Source organism: Sebastes umbrosus, chromosome 5 (genome assembly GCF_015220745.1).
Source record: "Sebastes umbrosus isolate fSebUmb1 chromosome 5, fSebUmb1.pri, whole genome shotgun sequence".
In the NCBI taxonomy this organism is placed as follows: domain Eukaryota; kingdom Metazoa; phylum Chordata; class Actinopteri; order Perciformes; family Sebastidae; genus Sebastes; species Sebastes umbrosus.
Genome location: NC_051273.1, coordinates 20678145 through 20700612, shown reverse-complemented (window position 1 = coordinate 20700612; position 22468 = coordinate 20678145). Strand labels below are relative to the sequence as shown.

At 41.1% G+C, this 22468-nt stretch overlaps 1 protein-coding gene across 1 annotated transcript; it reads right to left on the bottom strand.

Moving 5' to 3' along the window:
* Window positions 1–367: 367 nt before the first annotated feature.
* Window positions 368–21429, bottom strand: rgmd (RGM domain family, member D). Its single transcript, XM_037770592.1, has 5 exons — window positions 21340–21429; window positions 16042–16082; window positions 9848–9996; window positions 4222–4733; window positions 368–1989 (listed from the first exon to the last, which is right to left on the bottom strand). The coding sequence occupies exons 2-5, from the start codon at window positions 16077–16079 to the stop codon at window positions 1297–1299; spliced, it is 1392 nt and encodes a 463-aa protein (XP_037626520.1). The 5' UTR covers window positions 16080–16082; window positions 21340–21429; the 3' UTR covers window positions 368–1296.
* Between the last annotated feature and the right edge of the window lie 1039 nt (window positions 21430–22468).

The window sequence follows — 22468 nt, the reverse complement described above, 5'->3', positions numbered from 1 at the left end:
ACTGAAAGCATATCATCATCTTTAAGAAGCGCCTTTATTTTGAAATTCCTAACTGATAAAAAACATTTGCACTTAAACGTGAGAAAACAGGAGGTCAAATCATAATTGAGTTGCTTTTTGTGAGTCGATATAAATGTAACTGTGTTAAATATAATTAAATATGATGTCGTCTCATATCGGTCGCAGTCCCCTGAATTGAATTGGATCAAAATCGTACTGTTGCAGACTTTGTGATATCAGCAAATATCGTATTGTTGTCCAAAGAATCAATATATATCGTATCGTGATGAATCTTGTGATTTACACCCTAACTACAACACTGCCAGGTAAAAGAGTGACCCCAAACAAGAGGAAAAAAAGACCTTAGTCTGGAGTGTCCAACACTTTAATACAGAAAATTACAAACACATATTAGTTAACTTTTATTACAATGTCTCAAAATAACCTACTAAAAACACAACAAATGTAAAACACATTACAGTTAAAACATCTATACACAGGCAAATGTACACAATATAAAACACATATATACACTCTTTTAATATATTATTATATAAAGATTTGTGTTTTTTTACCTTTTAAAAACTGGAAGCCAAACAGCTTGAAGAGGGAGTGTTTCACAGAAGATGAAAACTGTTGAATATCACACTGACACATCGTATATATTATGGATAGGTAGTTTTTACATACAGTTGTTGGATCCTGTGTACTTAGCATACCAATTTACTGAAATAACAGTTGAAATAGACAAAGAAATAACATTTGAATACACAAAACTTGCTGTTAAAACCGTTAAGTGCTATTGATATTACTGGATTATACAGGATCTAGAAGCCACGTCGCTTACATACAGTATGGAGTTACATGTGCAGCTTCACACGTGATGGAGTGTTTGTATGATGACTTTTCTATTTACAAAAAAAACTCAATGCTGTTTTAGCTGCCGTGACATCAGCGCACACAATGATGGAGTTTTTAAAGATTGTTGTGAGCTTATGGAAACAACTGGACCCCAAACCACATGATTTCATGCATTTCTGTCTTTTTCAACTGCTGATGTGACCCATGAGTGAATCCACAGACAATGTGAAGTGGGAAGAAACACCGTCTTTTATGAGTGTGAAATCCTTCAAATGACAAAAACAGAAAAAGATCACGACATTCACAAATTCCCCTACCCCCCCCAAAAAAATACAAATACATATGTCTGAGCTCTAGTCACTCTTTCCTCAAGCTGGTAATGCTTCCACGTTCTGTTAGTCTCCATGTTTTTCTGGTTTTTAGATCATTTATTTTTTACAAAAGCAGCAGAGAGAGGATTAGGAGTGAGAGCATGGAGCTGTTAGCTGCTGCCGCCGTGTTCGACGGTGTTGGGTTGTAAAGACGAGGAGTCCTCGGGGAATTCTGCTTCAGTTTACTGGGCGGCAGCGCCTTTAAATCCTCCAGGGCGCCGTAGGCTGCCATAGAGAACTCGGGGTCTCCTGTGGTCAGCAAGTCAAACACACAGGACTGAAAGTACACGTCCTCCACCTGCAGAGTCTCTCTACACTTGGCCGTGGCCCGCTCCACCGTGTAGACCTGGTGAGGAGGCCGCAGAGGACCCAGCTCTGTGTTGGTGCCCTGCAGGCGGGGCTGCTGGCTCTGACGGCCCAGCGTGTGCTCCTTGATGAGCTCGTTGCGTGGGCAGCCGTGCAGGCAGAGCTGCAGACCGCTGTTTTGCTCCGAAAAGTCCAGGGTGTCCTCTGGCATGCGGATGGCGAAGGTCAGGTAGCTGCCCACGCGCCGGACGATGATGGAAGTGCCGATGTAGCGGGCCTGTATCTTCACCTGGCGGCTCACTCCGAAGCCTCCGCGCTCTACTATAGTCAGGCTGCCGCTCTCGCCGCCACTGCGGGTCCCGTCCTGAAAGGCCAATGGAAGATCTTCTGTGGTGGCCTGGTACACCTTCTGATCTGTGCAGCCGTGGAAGGACTTGAAGATCACAGTGATCTGAAATAAGAGGAAGATCAGCATTAACTCACACATTTCAATATCACAAATTCTTATTTTATGTTATAGTTGGAATATTCTTCCAAAGCAACAAATATTTGCTTAAATGTAATAAGCACTACAAAATTATGCTGTAATTAATATTGAATAAGATCAGTACCAATTAAAGCCACAAGGTGGCAGCAGGAAACCAAACATGTTGACTGCTGTGGAAGGTGTTGATGGCCCACACTGGCCTTTTAACAGAGTGACAGTGATTGCCTTCAGTGGTCCTCTGGATTGTTACCACCCAAAGAGAAAACTGCTCAAATAAACCACAATTACAATCATTGTGTGGTCTTCACAATTTCCTCTCCTTTTCTTACTCAACACTAAAACTAAAAGGCAATAACTCCACTAGTCTTCCCTGAATGTTGGCTCTAACAACACCGTTTCATAACAAGCCTCAAATGTATCTTCCAACACTTCTCCTACGCTGCCACCGCGAGTGCTTGCTCAGTGACTGACTGTGATTTGTATTCCAGCTGAGCTTTGAAAAATTGGGGCCTAACCTCTGTTTCTTCAAAGTATCTTGACAAAGCGGTGGCTGTGGTTACGTTTACACTTACGGGGATACAGTATGTGATGGATGATTTCCTGTCTTAAGTCTGGCAGTTGCAAACAACTCCGAAAGCGTGATGGGGGCATGCGGGTGCTGGCACAGACATAACCCACAGTACAGGTTTGCATTAAGCTGCACACCCAAAACACACTGTAAATGCCTTTGATGATCTGAAATCCATCGAGCAATATCATAGTATTGTTTTGTATAGTTAGTTTTCAAACAGCGGATTTAAAATTGTACGTGTAGGGAGTCAATGACGTAACCTGACAGTGGGAAACAAAATGATTTACCATTTAGCTTAATGAACCTATTTTTAATGGACACGATCGGTGCGTGGGGAGCCTTATGTGACTTTCAGTACCAAATAGAGACAAAGACATGATAGAGGTTTCAACAATTCAACATTCAAAAGCATGAAGAAGCAGCCTATTTCATTAACAGGATCAAAAACCCTCGCTGCTCTCCAATTATTCCTTTATTTTTCCACATCATTCCATATTTACACAAAAAAGCACCCAGTTAATTATTTGACCAGAGGGGTGAAAAAACATTCCTGATCGTGGCGGTGGAGGAAAATGTTTGAGTGAGCGTTAATCACTACCATATGACCACCCATGTGTTAAAGGTAGAGCGCTCAAGCATGTCTGTGATTCAACACCGCCGAAGACTCCCCTCCTCTCGCTTTTCCCCTCATAGATCTGAAGGAGCTCCAAGACAAGAGGAATGCTGGAGGCTCGAGAGGCACCGTGGAATGACGATTAACTTCACATGTTGATACTTTATGGCAATACTTGAACTAGCAAGCCAGTACTCAAAAACAGCCTGCTCATATAGGCCACTAGTTTCAAACTTACGATAATCAGTGTTTCAAGTATTGTTGTTGTCGTCGTGAGAAAAGCTCTATTACCCCCTCGAGGGGTCCTGAAATAAATGATGAGCTGTGATTTTGTTTATTTTTGCCAGATTTTTCTTTAAACTTTGATTTTCTTCCTGTGAATGTTGAACAGATGTACCGATTCAGGCCTCTCAAATCTATTCAAATGAAACACTTTAAGGGAAGAAATAAAAACTTAAAGACACATGCAAAATGTGAGAGGGTTTGTAAGTAGACACCGCTTCATTTTAAGGGGTCACATGCCAGGAAAGTTGGGAACCACTGCTCTAAACTAGGGCTGCAACTAACAATTATGAACTCGATTAATTGTTTTGTTTATGAAATGTTTAAACATCTGTTAGAGCCCAAAATCTTCACTTTGTTTGTTAAAAGTAGAAAAAGCAGCAAATCTTCACATTGTTAAATGTGATTCTAGAGAGTATTTGGCCTTTTCGCTTGAAAACATCCCCTGAAATTATTAGTTGATTATCAAAATATTCAATTCAATGGATTTTTAATTAGCGTCAAATCATAACAGAAGTTATCTCAAGACGCTTTTCATCAAGAGCAGGTCTAGACTGTACTCTATAACTTAGAGACCCAACAAGAGATCCCCCAGGTGCAACAGTGGCAAGAAAAAAACTCCCCTTTACTGGGTAGATACCTTGGGAAGAACCAGGCTCTGGGTGGGCGGCCGACAATTTTTTTTTTCAGTCGACTAATTGTTGCATCTCTACTCTACATCCGTCCTTACCTTGCTGGTTGCCGTGGCACTGGAGCCTAGGACGACAGGCACGTTGGTCACCTGCACCGACAGGAAGCGGTTGTCAATCAGAGGCCACGCCCCTTCCACCTTGCAGGTCTGAAACTCGTCGCGGAAAGTCCGTAGGTGCGGGTCTCCGAATAATCCACAGTGGGCGTATTTCTTCTGCTGCCCGGCCGAGCCCGACATGAGGACCCGGTTCTCGTAGTCGCACAGCTCCGACACGACTGGGCGAGACGTGCTGGGGACCTTGGCGGAGGACGTGGGCCCGTCGCTGGAGCAGTTGTGCTGAGAGAATAACTCCTTAATGCGGAAGACGGCCGAGTGGTAGACCAGGTCGCCTCTACAGCTGCGCGCCTGCCGCCGGGTGCACAGAGCGTAGGCCCGCAAGGCAATGCAGTAGTCCACATCCATAGCCACGTCCTCCTGCAGGCCACTAGAGGGTGAGGTAGAAGCCACATACTCCGTGTTGCAGCGCTGGATTCGACACTGCTGGCAGTGAACTAGAAAACCAAAACAAATGAGCATCAACATTTTATACTGCGGTGTCATTAATGCATCACAATTACTGTGAAAATGTTGCTTCTCTGCTCATTTTCATCCCTCTCTGCAAAAATACTGCTGACTAGATCTACCAATCTGAGCAATTTTCTCTTAATAAGAATCTGAAAATCCATCTGACATTTACAGATGCATTACCTCAGCACAGTACATGAGGCAGCACAGTCAAAACTTTTCCACTATCAGGTTTAGCTCAATCAGGAGAGCCATTAAAACCCAAATGCATGAGCTCACGAGGCCATGATCCCACACTGTGCTCCGGAGTCAGTCAAATCTTATTTCCCCTAACTAGCCCTCACAGAAATAGCACGTAGCCTCGCTGTAGGAGGAAACCAACCTGTGTTAGTTTGCCGGAGGGTGTTGAATGTGGTTTGGCTGTTGCTGAGGTAATTGAAGTCCATTAAGCTACGCTACATGGCACGGCAGGGCTCGGAGTACGGGGGCAGCGAGGATCACAAGAGGAACATCACAAAGAGTCACACTTGTTCAGCAACTCTGGGTCCAAAAACTGGAGGCTAAAGGGACGATGATGGTGGCAGCACAGCGCAGCATGTAATATTTGGGTGGTATCACCTAAATTCGGAGCTTCCTGTTAAGTTATGACTCACAAGTGGGATATTTATTATTAAGGAAAACACAGAACAACTCTTTCTGTGGGAAGTAAAAGTGTGGATATTCATCAAGCTCATTTCAGTGTTACTTTTGGGTGGGATGCCTCATATGCCGACTGGAATATAATAACTCCTGCTGTATTTGTGGATATATTTTCCATTTCAGCAACATCCACAACACAATACATCACTTTTACTGCAAAAACCGGGATCAGTTGCAACAGAGCGCTCCTCTATTGCAACAGAATAATCTTCTGTTTACTCCAAAGCTCCATCTAATCTCCCAACAGCGTGGACAAAGACAACAAGATAAGCATGGAGATTTTCACACCAGTGCACATGAATATTTTTTTCTTCCCCTTCACATACGTCTGATGTGCTGAAGGGGGGCACAACAGATGATTAATGCATCTCACAGTCGCAGCACTTCAGCACAAGCTCTGATAAAAAAACTTGAGATGGAGTGTGAGAGGTCAAGTTAGAGGCATTCGGCGTCCCTCCTCTGAATTCCAACCACCCAACCCCCGCCCCCGTCTCGCTGCGAGGTCGCCCAAGTCTGCTGTGATTGACACCTTCGGACAATCACCGCCTGCACAGCCATCAACAACCGGGCATCTCCCCAAAGGGTCTTTATGCTCCGGCACTTAGTAGTCTACCAACAAGTGAGGACCATGTGGGAAATATAGGGAACGAGCAAAATGACCACACAAACAGTATTTGTGTTTGATTTTAGTTAGAGCTGGGGAAAAGGACACTATTTTCTAAAGGCTTGGATGTAGATTTAAGGTTGCAAACTAACAAGACACAATATTTTCACCAACATTGTCACAATAAGTGCCATACTGGACCCAGGGCCAGCTCATAACTAGTACAAAACAAGCCTGAAAACACTTTTAAATGGTATTAAATGCTATTTTAATAACTTTATCTTAGTTATTATACTTTGACAATACTCTAACTTTAACAGAAATATTGCCTATTTAATAAATAACCTACATTACTCTACCCAACATCTGAATGCATTTCATTATTTTTTGCATATTTCAACCATATCTCTACTTTTTAAATAACTTTATGGTGCTACATCCGGTTATAACAAGCTATTACAAAGTACCAAAACAATAAAGAAGAACCTACGGTATCTTTAGGTATGGTGCTGGAAAATAATTCAATATTATTGTATATCATCTTTTTACATTTATCAGGATTTAGGCTCATTCTTACATCTATATATTATGGTTTGCAGTTTTCATGCCTAAATAACATCAAGTTAATTTTTTGGAAATCTTATAATGCCTGGCAACTTTTAATGATGTGATTTTTTAACATTTTAGTAATAAAACTAACATTAAACATCTCCATATGAAGATACTACTTTGACAATCAGTATATTATGAATATCCCATTATGCCAGGTGACTTTCGCATTTTATTTTTAACAAAATAAATTATATAAACTGCACAGTCTAAAGAATAGTTTTACCAATTTATTAAACTTTATGTAACAGTTGAAAACAGAAGTCATTTGTGAAAAGTCGACAGTCAACTAAGATTTCTTTAGTCGATTAGTTGTTTTTTAAGCTTTTTTTTTAATGCTGAATGACTTATTTCCAAGAAACTTTATGAGCATATCTCTGGTAAGCACAAGATTTAAAGTGGTTCTTTTGTGTGATTCTTTGTGGAGAAACTCAGTTTTACAGATCTGTCAAGAGTCAAGTCGACTAAGAATGTCTTTAGTTGTGGACAGCCTTATTATCCTGACTGAAAAGTAATGGCTGAGGCTAAGGAGAAGTATAGTGGTGTCCTATATAACGTGGGATTTCCTCCATTACACTGATTATCTTTTATATTTGTGGTCAATAAATGTCTTCTTTTGTAATTTTTTTGGTGGTGTTTTAAAATCTTTATCAAACATGGCTCTCAAAATGTGTTATGAACAAGAAATTGAGATTGCACATTAGGAAGTGGTCACACAATAGGAATTAAAATCAACTTTATAATGCAAACAAAAACATGCTCCAGAGTTTTTGTATACTGGTTTCTGATCTTTCTTAACTGGGACAAGAGGAGCGATCAACACATTCAGAGGCCAAAAAGTTGGACCCCCATGCATGGTGGTAGCTAACAAAGTTAATAAATGAAATGGATTTTGAACTTTTTAGTAAAAATACTAACAGTAAACATTTTCATATCAAAATAATAAAGAACTTGAGGGGCCTCTAGGGATCTTTAAATATGATGCTGAACAATAATCCAATATTATTGTTTATCATCTTTACATTTATCATGATTTAGGCTAATTCTTATATCAATATATCATGGTTTGCAGTTTTCATGCCTAAATAATTAACATTAAATTAAATTCTTAGAAATCTTATAATGCTTGACAACTTGTAATCATGTAATTTTTAACATTTTTGTAAAAATATAAATAATAAAGAAGATCCTGATGAGCCCCCAGGGGTCTTTAGATAGGGTTCAATATGATTATTATCAGAATTTAATTTATATCAAGATATGATGGTTGGCCATTTTCATGCCTAAATATATAACATTAAGTTAAATTCATGGAAATCTTAAATGCCTGGCAACTTTTAATCATGTGATTTTGAACATTTTAGTAAAAATACTACTAACATTAAACATTTCCATATTAAAATACAAATAATTATCAGTATAATATGAATGCCCATGAATGCGCATTTTAACAAAATAAAAGTATATAAACAGCACTGTTTAAAGAGCAGTTTTACTGATTTATTTAACTTTATTCAACAGTTGAAAACAAAACTCGTATCAAACATGGCTGTTATAAACACGAAATTGAGATTGCACATTAGGAAGTGGCCACACAATAGAAAATAAATCAACTTTATAATCCAAACAAAGCATGCTCCAGAGTTTAGTGTACTGGTTTCTGATCTCTCCAGAGTTTAGTATACTGGTTTCTGATCCCTCCAGAGTTTAGTATACTGGTTTCTGATCTCTCCAGAGTTTATTGTACTGGTTTCTGATCCCTCCAGAGTTTAGTGTACTGGTTTCTGATCTCTCCAGAGTTTAGTGTACTGGTTTCTGATCTCTCCAGAGTTTAGTGTACTGGTTTCTGATCTCTCCAGAGTTTAGTATACTGGTTTCTGATCTCTCCAGAGTTTAGTGTACTGGTTTCTGATCCCTCCAGAGTTTAGTGTACTGGTTTCTGATCTCTCCAGAGTTTAGTGTACTGGTTTCTGATCCCTCCAGAGTTTAGTATACTGGTTTCTGATCTCTCCAGAGTTTAGTGTACTGGTTTCTGATCTCTCCAGAGTTTAGTATACTGGTTTCTGATCTCTCCAGAGTTTAGTGTACTGGTTTCAGATGCCTCCAGAGTTTAGTATACTGGTTTCTGATCTCTCCAGAGTTTAGTGTACTGGTTTCTGATCTCTCCAGAGTTTAGTGTACTGGTTTCTGATCTCTCCAGAGTTTAGTGTACTGGTTTCTGATCCCTCCAGAGTTTAGTATACTGGTTTCTGATCTCTCCAGAGTTTAGTACACTGGTTTCTGATCTCTCCAGAGTTTAGTATACTGGTTTCTGATCTCTCCAGAGTTTAGTATACTGGTTTCTGATCTCTCCAGAGTTTAGTATACTGGTTTCTGATCTCTCCAGAGTTTAGTGTACTGGTTTCTGATCTCTAAACTGGGAACAGAGGAGCGACCAACACGTTCAGAGGCCAAAAAGTTGGACCCCCATGCATGGTGGTAGCTAACAAAGTTAATAAATGAGGCATGAAGAGGGGGAAATACCAAGGTCTACTTAGCTTCAACAACAACTAAAACATACCAAAACTAAGCATTAAACTTATACTTGTGATTGTGATAGTAAAAGTGGTAGTTTGGTGTAAGATTATTAGTATTTAGTGGTTAAAAAACAACCTTTTCTGTTGGTTAGTTGCTGCTGGCGCTGGAGAACCCTGGTTGCTAAGGAGCTATGCTAACTGGGAGCTAAGCCGTGACTTCACACAACTTGATAAAACATGAATTAAAGTGTTGCTTGTGTTTTGTAAAAACGTGGTAACTGTTTATTAGTTGAAGATTGATTGTTTGGTGTTGTTGTTTAAGCGAGAATAGTTGGAAATAAGTCCAAAAAGACGTCCGTAAAGTGAGTTAACTCGTGCTGTTCAGGCTAGCATCGATGCAACCTGACTGAAACAACAAGTTTCATACTTTCCAAACAAACAAAAGAGACACTTTCATTATTTTTTACACCACTAAACACTCAAACTTTAAAGTTAGGATGCGTAAAGGAAAGTTTAAAGTTGTTAAAGAGTTTGATTTTAACCACAAAATGATAGGAACAACTTTTTTTTCCACCTCCATTAGCGGAGAGAGAGAAAGCGGGACATGCAGGAGGAGAGAGGAGGAGAGAGGAGGAGAGAGGAGCACGGATTTTGGAGGAAAAACAACACTTACCTGGTCGAAACAGCAGCGAAAGTACAACCATCGTCAACGTTACACAGTCCAAAAGCTGCCGCTTAGCCGAGATCTGTGGTCCGCTTCTCCCCATACCAATCCATTCAGTTAGAATGGAGTTCCTCGACTGCTTCTCATCGACGCTGCGGCTGCGGGGTAAATCAGATCACACCAGAAACAACTCTCGTCTTCCTTCCTCCCACAGCTCTGTCTGTCATTCAGAAAGGGGCCCCAGTCTTCAGGGCGGCTCTACCGGGGGGGGGAGGAGGGGTCTAACGGGGAGACGGGGCTCCAGAGGTGATGGCTGCTCCAATCAAACACTAATTATTCACTAACCACTTGATATTTATTATATGTAGTGTAATGTGGCAATTACTGGGATGAGGAAGACAGTGGACAAGTGCTTTCAACAACAAGATGGGGGCGGTGTGAAATTATAATTGCCCTGATTATAATTGAAGAATCACAAGGTGTTGTGGTTATTATAGTGTTACAACCACCTATTATCTGTACATGTTGAGGCTGTCAATCGATTTAAATGTTTAATCAACATTAATCGCGTGATTGTCCATAGTTAATCGCGATTAATCGCACATTTTTTTATTTGTTCAAAATGTATCTTAAAGGGACTGTTTGTAACTTTTTAAGCGTCTAAATGTAGCGGGTCGGCACACATGCGCGTTCGCATATGCGCGCTCGCGTGTGGCCGGAGCTTCGTCTCCGCTGCCTGCTCTCCTTCACTCAGACGGCGCGCGCGTCCTCGCTGTCTCGCTCCACCTCTAGACGTGAACGCGCGCTCACTCCACACTGCAGGAGAGTTAGTTTAGCTCTGAGAATATCTAGTGAATGCACAGTGGACGTTTGTGCAGAAATAAATGCTGCAGTTCCTCCAGACCAACAGAGCTTTCCCGTGTCTTGTGAAGTGACGGAGCTCTTCAGAGAGTTACGTTGTCTTCTCGTTACCGACCGGGTGCCGGTGTCTCCTCTGCTCTCTCCGGCTGCTGGCGGAGAGAGCAGAGGACACACGCTGCAGAGCCCCGCTGCTTCAGCCTGCACTTAGGCAGGAAAAGCCAACACTAGGATCAGATCTAAATCATGTTCATGGAGAGACCTTCGTCTGGTCAGCTAACATTACTGCCAAGCAGCTGAAATATAGAGTGATATTGTGGTTTTAGCTGACATGTGTCACCTCACTGTTTTGAGCGATGCTCGTTCAGGTATATTTAGAGCGAGCAAGCGCGAGCCCGACGCTGACTTTCGTTGATTTCACGGCCACAGGTGTCGCTGTTAAGAAGCATTTCTGAAAGTTACAAACAGTCCCTTTAAAGGGACTGTTTGTAACTTCTTACACGTATAAATCACTCCGGGTTGGTGTCCTATGCACGGTCGCGTGTGGTTACGCTGTTCAGACTCAGACTCCAACACAAACTACACGGAACAGCACCAAAACCACTTCATATTTTATTTACATGTAGTGGTGGCAATTACTGGGATGAGGACAGTGGAAAAGTGCCTTCAACAACAAGAGTGTGAAATTATAATTGCCCTGATTTATAATTGAAGAAATCACAAGGTGTTGTAATTACAGTTGTGTTACAACCACCTATTATCTGTACATATTAGGGCTGTCAATCGATTGAAATATTTAGTCGCGATTAAGCGCACATTCTTTATCTGTTCAAAATGTACCTTAGAGCTGAAATAGGCGAGATTGCAGCAAATATGATTAAAAAAAGTTATTTTTATAGAACGGTTGCTTTATTGTGACAGTAGTACATGAAACAGGTAACCTGAAAAGAATCATGTGCCTCTGTGTCCTCCGGTGCTCCTAACGGCATCTGCAAGATTTCACAGACCGGAGGAAAACAAGCAGTAAGAGCTGATCTGAGGTCTGCTGTGCAGCTGCCGTCTATGAGGGCTGGCTGTCAATCACTCGCAAACTCCGATCAAATGGTCAACTAAGCAGTGCTGATCAAATATGAATCAATATTATGTTACGTTAATGCTTATTTCTCACCTCAAATGTTTTCAGAATCATCTTGTAGTGTACTGTTTAGCTGTAAAATAAGAAAGTTTGTGACGCCGCCGCCATTGTGAAATCTGGTGAACGAACGGCAAGTTCCGGTCACATGACCGGAGCACAGCCAATAGGAACGCTCTCTCTCAATGAAATTAGCTTTGATTGGCCAAAGATTATTATGGAATTTTTGCCCAATGGTGCCAAAAATATACTGCCTACTGCCACTTTAAAGGGACATTTTTCAAGTATTTATTACGGCTGGTGGGCGGTGCTTGGTATTTCCTCAACTGATCTCAACATGGCTGCCGGGTCGCAAACTTTCTCATTTTACAGCTGAACAGTACACTACAGGATGTTTCTGAAAACATTTGAGGCGAGAAATAGGTATTACAGTAACAGAATATTGATTCATGTTTGATCAGCGCTGCCTAGTTTGACTGTTTGATCGGAGTTCGCAAGTGACAGCTGCTCAGAGACGGCAGGCTCCAGCTCAGCTCTGATTGGTTGTTTTCCTCCGGTCTGTAAAATCTTGCAAATACCATTAGGAGCACCGAAGAACACCGGAGGACACAGAGGCACATGATTTTTTTCAAATTATCTGTCTCATGACTGATGTCAGGACATAGTGATCGTTTTATAAAAATAACTTTTTTTAATCATATTTGCTCCAATTCTACCCACTGCAGCTTTAATTGTGATTCATTGCAAAATAATCAAATTTTGTATCTGTTCAAAATGTACCTCAAAGAAGTTAGAAGTGACAAGTAATACAGCTTTTCTCATGCAGAGCTGAGTAGAAATTTAAACTCTATGCACTACAAAGCACTGCAGGGACAACTGTCCTCCTGTCTCACTCCCCCTCCTCCTCCTGAGGACAAATGTTTGTGTGTTTTCAGCATTAAGCAGGTTTCTCCCACCTGTTGTTTTCTCACTCCAGGTATAGTGCGTAAATAATAGAGTTTGATTGACAATTGTGTGTGCAAACTAACAGATAAGATTATCTAGCACTTATTTTTAAATATACAACCTGACAAATGCAATAGCAGGTGCATTATTTTGAAGGTAGAATTGACAGTATCCTGTAGGACTGCCCCCTCTTAAGATGGGTTTCCACCAAAAGTTCCTAGGACTTTTAGTCCCTGGAACTACTTTTGAAGGAACTTAAAGGTTCCTTCAGCCCACTGTTGTCTGTGTTTCCACCGCGATCTAAAGACCTGTGAAGATTAGGCAAATTAGTCCGCTGTTGTATGAAAAAGCAACATGACATGGTACAAGGGCTGCCTGTGGTCACAACAGTCAACACACTCTGCAGCCTGCAGTTCAGTGTGTCCGCCTGTTTCATCATGCATATATTTACTGATGCACGTTGGATCTAATGAATGAAATGCAGCGCAGGAAATTAAACTAAGAGCGTCTGTCTCCACAGTAAATCATTTGTTGAGTGTTTGATGGTTATTTATTTGTGCTTTAGAACGTTAGCGCCGTGAAACAATCAGAAAATAACTTTTATTCTCTGATTCACAGCACTGCCGCGCTACGTCTCTCTCGTCTACCGCACGCCCTCTCAGGTCGCCCTCTCAATCTCCCTCTCTCTCTTTTTCTCTCTGTCTGAGTCTGAAGGCCAACAGCAGAGCCTAAATTTACTTTTATTGTTATCAAACAAAGAGATATGCTCCCCCCTCGTCCTAAAATGGTCCTAAATCGATAAGTGGTACAGTTGAAGCATCGACGGTCATCCCTGCAATCTCCACCCTGAAAGCATCCAGTACTTTCAGAAAGTACTACACCCTGACCAGGGCCTTTTTGGGGGGTAAAAAGGCCCCGGAACTTAATTTAGACCCTGGTCTCTGTGATCGAAACTCAGTGAGTTCCTCAAAAAGTATTTAGTTCTGGGAGAAAGTTCTTATGGTGGAAACGGGGCTTTAGTCAATTAGTCGACTAATCGGTCGTTTTGGTCTGGTCGACTAAGATTTCTTTAGTCCATTAGTTGTTTTTTAAGCTTTTTTAATGCTGAATGACTTATTTCCAAGAAACTTTATGAGCACATCTCTGGTAAACACAAGATTTAAAGTGGTGCTTTTGTGTAATTCTTTGTGGAGTAACTCAGTTTTACAGATCTATCAAGATTAGTCATCAAAATCGTATGACCGTTAGACTAAGAATTTCTTTGTTAGAGGACAGCCCTATTATCCTGACTGAAAAGTAATGACTGAGGCTAAGGAGAAGTATAGTGGTTTCCTATAACGTAGGATTTCCTCCATTACACTGATTATCTTTTATATTTGTGGTCAATAAATGTCTTTGTTTGTCATTTTTTGGTGGTGTTTGTACCTGCCAAAACACATGGGCATTGTCTGTTTTTGTCCACTTCAGAGAAATTATTTTCTCTCAGCAAATCTCAGCGTGCTACTCATTTTTCCATTACATTTTCAGTTAGCAACTTGCATGTTACTCTTTTCCTTTTGTGGCCAACTTTCCATCTCTCTCACCTCCTTCAACGACACTCCGTCTTTCATTTGCACAGCTGCTGTGAGGCCAGACCATCTGCAAGGCACACATACACTCACTAGCTTTCAGCCTTATTTTTTTTTTTACTGAGACACACTCGGTGGGTTTTTGTGCCATGCAAATAAAGAAATTTAATGCACCAACCAATTACTGAATAAAATATTGGTATTAAGAAAATCAACAGTCGCAGTTTTGCGTGATTTGGAATGAAAGTTAAAGCTTTGTTTTTGGTGCAGCTGGAAGGTTTGGCTTGTAGCTGTGGGTCTCCCTCTGCGCCTCCCTCCTGACTTTATGAGAGAGAAGTGAACCCAGACAGTTATTGGATCACTGGTTTTTCTATACACATGCAGGCTCCTCCGGCCACACAATTGTGTGATTCAGGTGGCCTGTCAGTCTTGTGAAAGGTCTTCACAGGCCCATGTTGATGTGGGGCTGATATATATAGTGGAGGGGGAAACGAAGACAGCTCAACCCAAGTGGAACGTTTGGATTGTTCTTAGCTGCCAGCAGGGCCTCTGTCACACTGGATCCAGTGTGCCAAGTTTATCCCCCCAGAGGGCTTTACCTTACTCTGTTTGTTCAGCTAATTTTGGCGGCTTGGTTGGTTGATCTGCTTTATGACTACGCTTTATGGTCACATTTTAAATCCCATCAAACAGGTTACACTTCGTATTCCCTGTGACAACTTGGACACGGGGCAGTGATGCAGTGTAGGAGGGAGACCTGTTGATGGAGATGTGGATAATATACTGAACAGCAAATTAACAATGGATGTCCAACACAGTCTCACTGCTGTTTGTGAAATAGTCACAAAATGTAATCTATTTGATTTGTGTACATAGACACGAATTTCCCTTTTTTCCTGTGACGCTCAGAAACAACCAAAGAACGTATATTGCCAAGAAGGGAAAGTCAATTGTTCGTTCCATTGCAACATCAGCGCCCAGCAGCAAAGCTAGGCTTCTGCTATTTTGGACTGAAAGCGACTACCAGACGCCAGTAAAACGTCCGCCTATGATTTCTATTATATTGTCATATTCTATGGAAATGGCCTGTGTTGAACAATAAAATATCATAGATATAATAAAAAAATTGAATTCCCAAATGGCAGCAGCGGAAGTTGTAAAAAACCACACAGTAGATTCGTCTCCGTGCTTTTATACTTTTTGACACAACTTTCAACAACGTATTTTCTGTGCGTTTTCCTACGAATGTCCAGCAACACATGACACACGTGTCAATTTACGCTCCAGTCTTTTCAAAATAAAACTGCTTAGTTAGGTTTAGGAAAAGATCGACCTGGTTAGGTTTAGGAAAAGATCGCGGCTTGGGTTAAAATAACTCCGGAAGTCCTGTAACATAAGTACAGAATTTATAACAAATAAATCAACTTTGACTTATGGTTTCACGCGGGTCACAAACAGTGGCCTCCTGGGCGAAAGTCCTGTGTTTTTTACCCACCCATCCACCCTGACCTCCTTCCTACGTGACGTTCGCCGCTCTTTATACTTCCCGGTTCACAATTACGTGGATTACTTATGAATTGATTTCGTGCAGATTATCACGAAAAAAATGAAATGAAATTCGTGTCTATGTACACAAAGCAATACATAAAACTTCGTGACTATTTCACAAACTGCTCTGCGACTTGGCTTGAATGTCTCACCTGTTACAGTGTTCGTCTTCGGGAGTGAGTGATGACATTTCCTGTAAAAGAAAACACATTATTTACTTTAATTTATTTCAGCTGAAGATGAGAGAATGCTCAGTTTTATTAATAGTGATATTAATACATCTGCATGCCTAAGGTGTGTTACATAAAGATAAAAGACAACACAATCAAAGCCTCTCAGTAAGTCTACTAAATGAGCTGAGGGTCCACACTGCGGGACTGATGACCACTGAAGCAAACAGTTAATTGATCCAGGTGGACGGTAAGGATGAATTCAGCACATGAAAGAAACTCGGAGACCGCCTGTCAGGCTTGATGGGCGGAGAAAGACCTCTTTCTTCCCATGTTTCCTTATGAGCGTATTGCATTGCATGACCCAGCAAATATGTGTATATACTACCAACTCTAAAACAAGTCGGAGAGAGGGAGAGAGTGGGCGCACATACGAGGGTGTATATCAGGTAAAAACAAGGCTGGGATATTTCTCCTGCTGACAGTGGGTCACTTGTTCTGGTACAATAGAGAAAAAAAAGTAGTTTCTTTGGACCTCAGAAATAGAAAACCAAAGTGTTTTAAGTTTTGGACAAACATTCAGAATATCTGACGGAACAGAGGACCTAAAAGCAGCGCTACATGATAAAAACTTAGCGACAGAAAATGTGGAGAGTGAGAAAGAAAGAATAGGAGAAAAGGGGGGAAGGGAGAAGGAAGGGGGGGAGAAAAAAAAGGGAGTGAGGGATTGGGTTTCCTCTGACTGTGTGTCTGGGCAGCTCCACATGTTCCTCATTATGGTCCTCACACTGTGGGACCAGCTCCACACCGGGATGCTTGTTTTTGTTATTAGGCCCAACGTGCTGTGGTCTGGTGGAAGCCCGAAAAACAGGGCCAGTCCGGGACCATCTCTTCAGTTTGCTATCCTCAAACCGAGGAAAAAAATAACTACAGTGACCTCAAATACCTAACCGCAACATAGTCAACATACAGTACTCTTTGAAAACCTGCCGGTAATGCGTTTATACTAGGGCTGTCAATCAATTCAAATAGTTAATCGCAAATGAATCGCACATTTTGTATCTTTTCAAATGCACATTAAAGGGAGATTTGTCACGTATTTAATACTCTTATCAACATTTCATTCACATATCATGAGGTCAGAGGTCAAGGGACCCCTTTGAAAATGCCAGTTTTTCCTTGACAAAAAGTTCAAGTTTGGAGCGTTATTTAACCTCCTTCGTGACAGGCTAGTATGACATGGTTGGTACCAATGGATTCATTAGGTTTTGTAGTTTCCTATGATACCAGTATGACTAATACCAGTAGTTTAAAACTGAGCCCGCTACAACCTAAAAATCGCAAGTTGTGTTAATGCGTTAAAGAAATGAGTGGCGTTAAAACAAATTAGCGTTATTGTCACGTTAACTTTGACAGCCCTAGTTAGCACATACATGAAACTGGAAAATATTCAAATCTAATCTGATAAACGATGCGTCTGTAGTGGACTTGTTTTTAAAACATGTTAATACAAAGCTGCTTTATTGCACAACCCTGAACCATCTGTTCTCTTTCCGGGGCTGTAAACCTTAAAGTTTAAACAATTTAGCTTTCCCGGAAATGCAATGTTTACAAAATAATCCAAAAGTACAGTTGCAGGAAATTGTTGATGTGTCATGCTTCTGATTTTTGTTCAATTTCATGCCCATCTAGATTCGTCAACTGAGACATGTATCGTGTTTCTTCTGGGGCTCTGATAACATCAGAGATTGGGATCAGGAGTAGCACGCGCCCTCTGTAGCCACCGCTAGCACCACACGTTTGCAATAGAAGAGACAAGCTTATTGAATTTTAAACAGGAACCAGAGCAAATTGACTGTTTTTTTTTCTGAGGGCCCCCGTCTGAAATGAAGTGGCCTATAGCCCAGCTGAGACAGAGAGAGTGAGAGGGAGATGGAGAGAGATGCAGAGACCTAGTGTGTCTGGTTCAGGCCTCTCGCTGTCAGAGGGGATCTGTTATCTCAGCAGAGATAAGGGAAACTGTGGTGTGAGTGTATACGGGGCAGCGCTGATAGCATCTCCTCTCAAGGATCCCACTTACGGCACCCTGATTGATAGCTGACAGCACACATAGGGGGGCTTCTGGAGTGTTTTTATAGGTACCCCCTCAATAGGTATCCATGCAGGCATCTGTTTACGGAGTTCCTTTGGATCTTTTGTCACCAAGTAAACAGGAATTATCACACATGCATGTCATCTGAGTAGAGAGTCTGCTAGTCGGGACCCTGCACTGCATGAAATCTGAACTTCTGAGTGTGGAAACAAAGGGAGGATAGATTTATATTCATTCATTTCAATTAGGACTGTCAAAGTTAATACGTTAATAAGGCGTTAATGCAAATTTGTTTTAACGCCACTAATTTCACATTAATGCAATTGATCTTTCCGAGGTTGTAGCAAGCTCAATTTTAAAGCTAGTGAAGAAACTGGCATCATATGAAACTAGAAAAAAACCTAATGAATCTATTGATACCAACCATGCCATACTAGCTTGTCAAGAAGGAGGCTAAATAACGCTCCAAACTTGTGCTAAATTTTCTTGAGGAAAAACGGTCATGGCCATTTTCAAAGGGGTCCCTTGACCTCTGACCTCAAGATATGTGAATGAAAATGGGTTCTATGGGTACCCACGAGTCTCCCCTTTACAGACATGCCCACTTTATGATAATCACATGCAGTTTGGGGCAATCATAGTCAAGTCAGCACACTGACACACTGACAGCTGTTGTTGCCTGTTGATTTCCAATAATAAATGTATACATACATTTGCATTAAGCAGCATATTTGCCCACTCCCATGTTGATAAGAGTATTAAATACTTGACAAATCTCCCTTTAAGGTACATTTTGAACAGATAAAAATGTGCGATTCATTTGCAATTAACAGCCCTAATTTCAATATAAACCTAATTATTTCTTTCTAACTCACTCTGACTTTTCTGTTTGTTCTTCACCACACTGAACTAAACCCTTCTCTTCTTCCTCCTTCCTTTCTCACAGATCAAATGTTGACACAGCGTCAAGCCCCGTGCTCATGAATAGACAGTCAACTGACAGGTAACCCTAGCTCTGGGGTCGCGGGGTCATCCCGGCCTGATGAGGGATGATGGGTAAAATAAATGGAAAGCAGCACACAGAGGGACCTCTGATGTCCTCAGCCTAAAGGGAGAGAGTTCAGGCCCATTTGACCTCTGACCCAAACCCTGCATATGTGTTGGTGAGTGTGTTTTCAGGGTTAAACCTCCCCAATCTTGTTTTTTCTTGTATTTTTCTGCTTTTTTTTCACCTGGCCAAGTTTTTTTCTAATAAATCAAGTAGCAAAAACAGATCAATGTATTGCTTCACTGAGCAGCCTGTGAAGCTTATTCCAATGAATAACTTTGTTTGAACATGCCTCGCGTTTCTCTTTTCATGATGACACTCCCACGCTTCTAGTCACCCGAGCCGTGATGTATTATGGAAACAGGCAACAAATTGCTTTGTAATGACCTATGACAACTCTCTTTGCTCCCAGAAAACTGAAATGTTTTCGCCCACCAGTTCAGGAATTAATGCTCAATATTTTCATCTCATCATTTTTCATCTTTTAGTTTGTGCATAGGTTTGAAAGCATGATTGTGAAAATATACTTTATTCTATTCTCTTTCTTTTTACATCAGTTTTTTTTTTTATCTTTTATGAATAAACTAAGGGTGTCAAAGTTAACGCGGTAATAACGCATTAACGCAAATCTGTTTTAACGCCACTAAATTCTTTAACGCATTAACACAACTTGCAATTTTTTGGTTGTAGCAGGCTCAGTTTTAAAGCTATACTGGTATCAGCTGAAACTGCAAAACTTTCATGAATCCATCGGTACCAACCATGTCACACTAACATTTTCAAAGGGGTCCCTTGACCTCTGACCTCAAGATATGTGACTGAAAATGGGTTCTATGGGTACCCATAAGTCTCCCCTTTACAAACATGCCCACTTTATGATAATCACATGCAGTTTTGGGGAAAGTCATCGTCAAGTCAGCACACTGACAGCTGTTGTTGCCTGTTGGGCTGGAGTTTGCCATGTTATGATTTGAGTATATTGTTTCATGCTAAATGCAGTACCTGTGAGGGTTTCTGGACACTATTTGTCATTGTTTTGTGTTGTTAATTGATTTCCAATAATAAATATATACATACATTTACATAAAGCAAGCATATTTTCCCACTCCCATGTTGATAAGAGTATCAAATACTTGACAAATCTCCCTTTAAGGTACATTTTCAAACAGATAAAAAATGTGCCTTTAATTGCGACTAACTATGGACACTCATGGGATTAATGGTGATTCAATATTTTTAATTGATTGACAGCCCTAGAATAAACACATCTTAAACAGGTGGTTAATATTTCAGAAAAATGATTTCTCTCTCCTTTCGATAGATTTGAACAGATCTGTAAAGGAATCATGGATATTTTCCTTTCTAAAATATTTAGCCCGATGAGTGGTGTCTTAAAATGCTGGTTTAGGTTTTTCTGCCGTGCGCTCTCAACCGTTTGCCCTTTACACCTGACGGCTCAAGGCATAATCTGCAGATGCATTCGTGATAAAGCGTGTCCTTCAGTTAGTCTGCAACAGTTGGTATTGTTTCGGCCCCGGCCCACCCAGACAACGGCCCTGAACCACAAATAGACAGATAGACAATAACTCATGAGCGTATAAATTTAGCCATTCTGATCTACCAAATTTTAGCCAAGAAGGCATTCGGAGAATGTTCCCTGCTGCTTGAGTTGATTTAAGGCACTGAAACATGGAGGAACATGGCGAGGGTGTACACTTCTACCAATCAAGTTTGATTGACTCACTGCTATGTACAGAGCGCAGATCTGTTAGCTGGAGAAAAGTCCACATGAAGTGCTGGGAAATTGATACGGCTGTTTTTCTCCCCCCTTTAGCTTTTCAGCAGATGTTTCTCACATTCACATTTACTTTAAAGAAAAAGCCAGTCCTTATATGGTTATAATGGATCATGCATGTCACACTCTATAGATTAACATAACCTGCTATGTTTGTGTTGATGAGTTTCTATCATTGACACAACAGTATGTTAGTGAATTACTAAATTAAGACAATCATTTTTAGTGGCATTTTACAAAGTAAAAATCACATCAAAAACCATCTTTGTGAAATCTTGATTTAGCATCTTCAGGCGTGTCTGAATGTGAGGATGTTATGCCAGAGAGGAGGAAAAAGAAACTTACCTTGGGTCAGTGTGTTTGTTGTATATTGTGAATTGGAGCGCTGCTCTAACTGGAGTTTGAATTAGCGGACGGCGTTAACCCTCGCTCCCTCTACAACTTCAGCTGGCAGACTAAGAACTTGGGCAGCTATACAGGGACAGATAGCCATTTGAATCAAGGCACATGACAACAGCTGTCTGTTTCAAGAATCGGCACTTTGATTAGAGTAGGATGGTAGTGAGCGATGTGGCCTAATTCCCACATATCTGGGTAGGGCACTTCTGAGAAGAGAGACAGAGGGGGAAAAAAAAGCACTGAATGGAAAAAAGATTGAAGCACAATCACATGCATGCATATTCAGAAACATGCACACTTGCAAACACACCCACACTTCTACTACACTTGTATATTCACAGATATTCATAGGCTTGAAAGCATGTGTCACACTTGGAAAGCTTCCCATATTCTGTAAAAGTCCATCAAACACACAGACAGAAGGATATGAGTGCAGCCGACCATTGGCCCCAGTGTAAGCTGAGCATGTGTGCAACGTGAATGAGACCTCTGTCTGTTATTATCCTCATCCACTGCTACCCCCAACCCCACCCCTGCACGGTATCTGTCTCTCTCTTTTTAAAACTATTCTTTATGTGCTTTGGCTTTATTTCTGTTGCCCAAACACCCGAGACGCCGCTGTTTATGCTTGGAAACAATCACCAAAACACCGCAGCTTCACCTACATCCAACTCTTTCATGTGGCGTCACTGTTAAAGCACGGTACGAGCAGAATTTGCAAACAAGAGGGATCATGCCCCGTAATGTGTGTTTGGTTATCAGTTGGCTGCTGCAAACAGGCCGAGGAGATGTGAATGTGATTAACCTTGCCAGACTGACTCAGCGCACTCGCTCCGGGATATAAGCATGCGTTCCTGGTGATTTATAGACGTGGAGTAGTCAGCCACAAGGCCTCAGGCTGAGGGGGGAGAGAGAGCAAAACAACAGTACTTAATTCAAGTCTGACAAATATTCTGCAGGAAATCCATACAGACTGCTCCATCAAATCTTTCAGACCCCCTGGTTCTCCCACAGTTGTAAATTGCAACTTGTAAACTCAAAAGTTCCACATTAACAAAGCTGAAAGAAGAAAAAA

Excerpts from the sequence above, each read along its gene's own strand:
- rgmd (XM_037770592.1), bottom strand. The coding sequence starts at position 16,079 with ATGTCATCACTCACTCCCGAAGACGAACACTGTAACAG. Across the intron at positions 4,734-9,847 it reads TTCGCTGCTGTTTCGACCAG|TTCACTGCCAGCAGTGTCGA; the intron begins GTAAGTGTTGTT and ends TTGGTTTTCTAG. Across the intron at positions 1,990-4,221 it reads GTGCCACGGCAACCAGCAAG|ATCACTGTGATCTTCAAGTC; the intron begins GTAAGGACGGAT and ends CTCTTATTTCAG.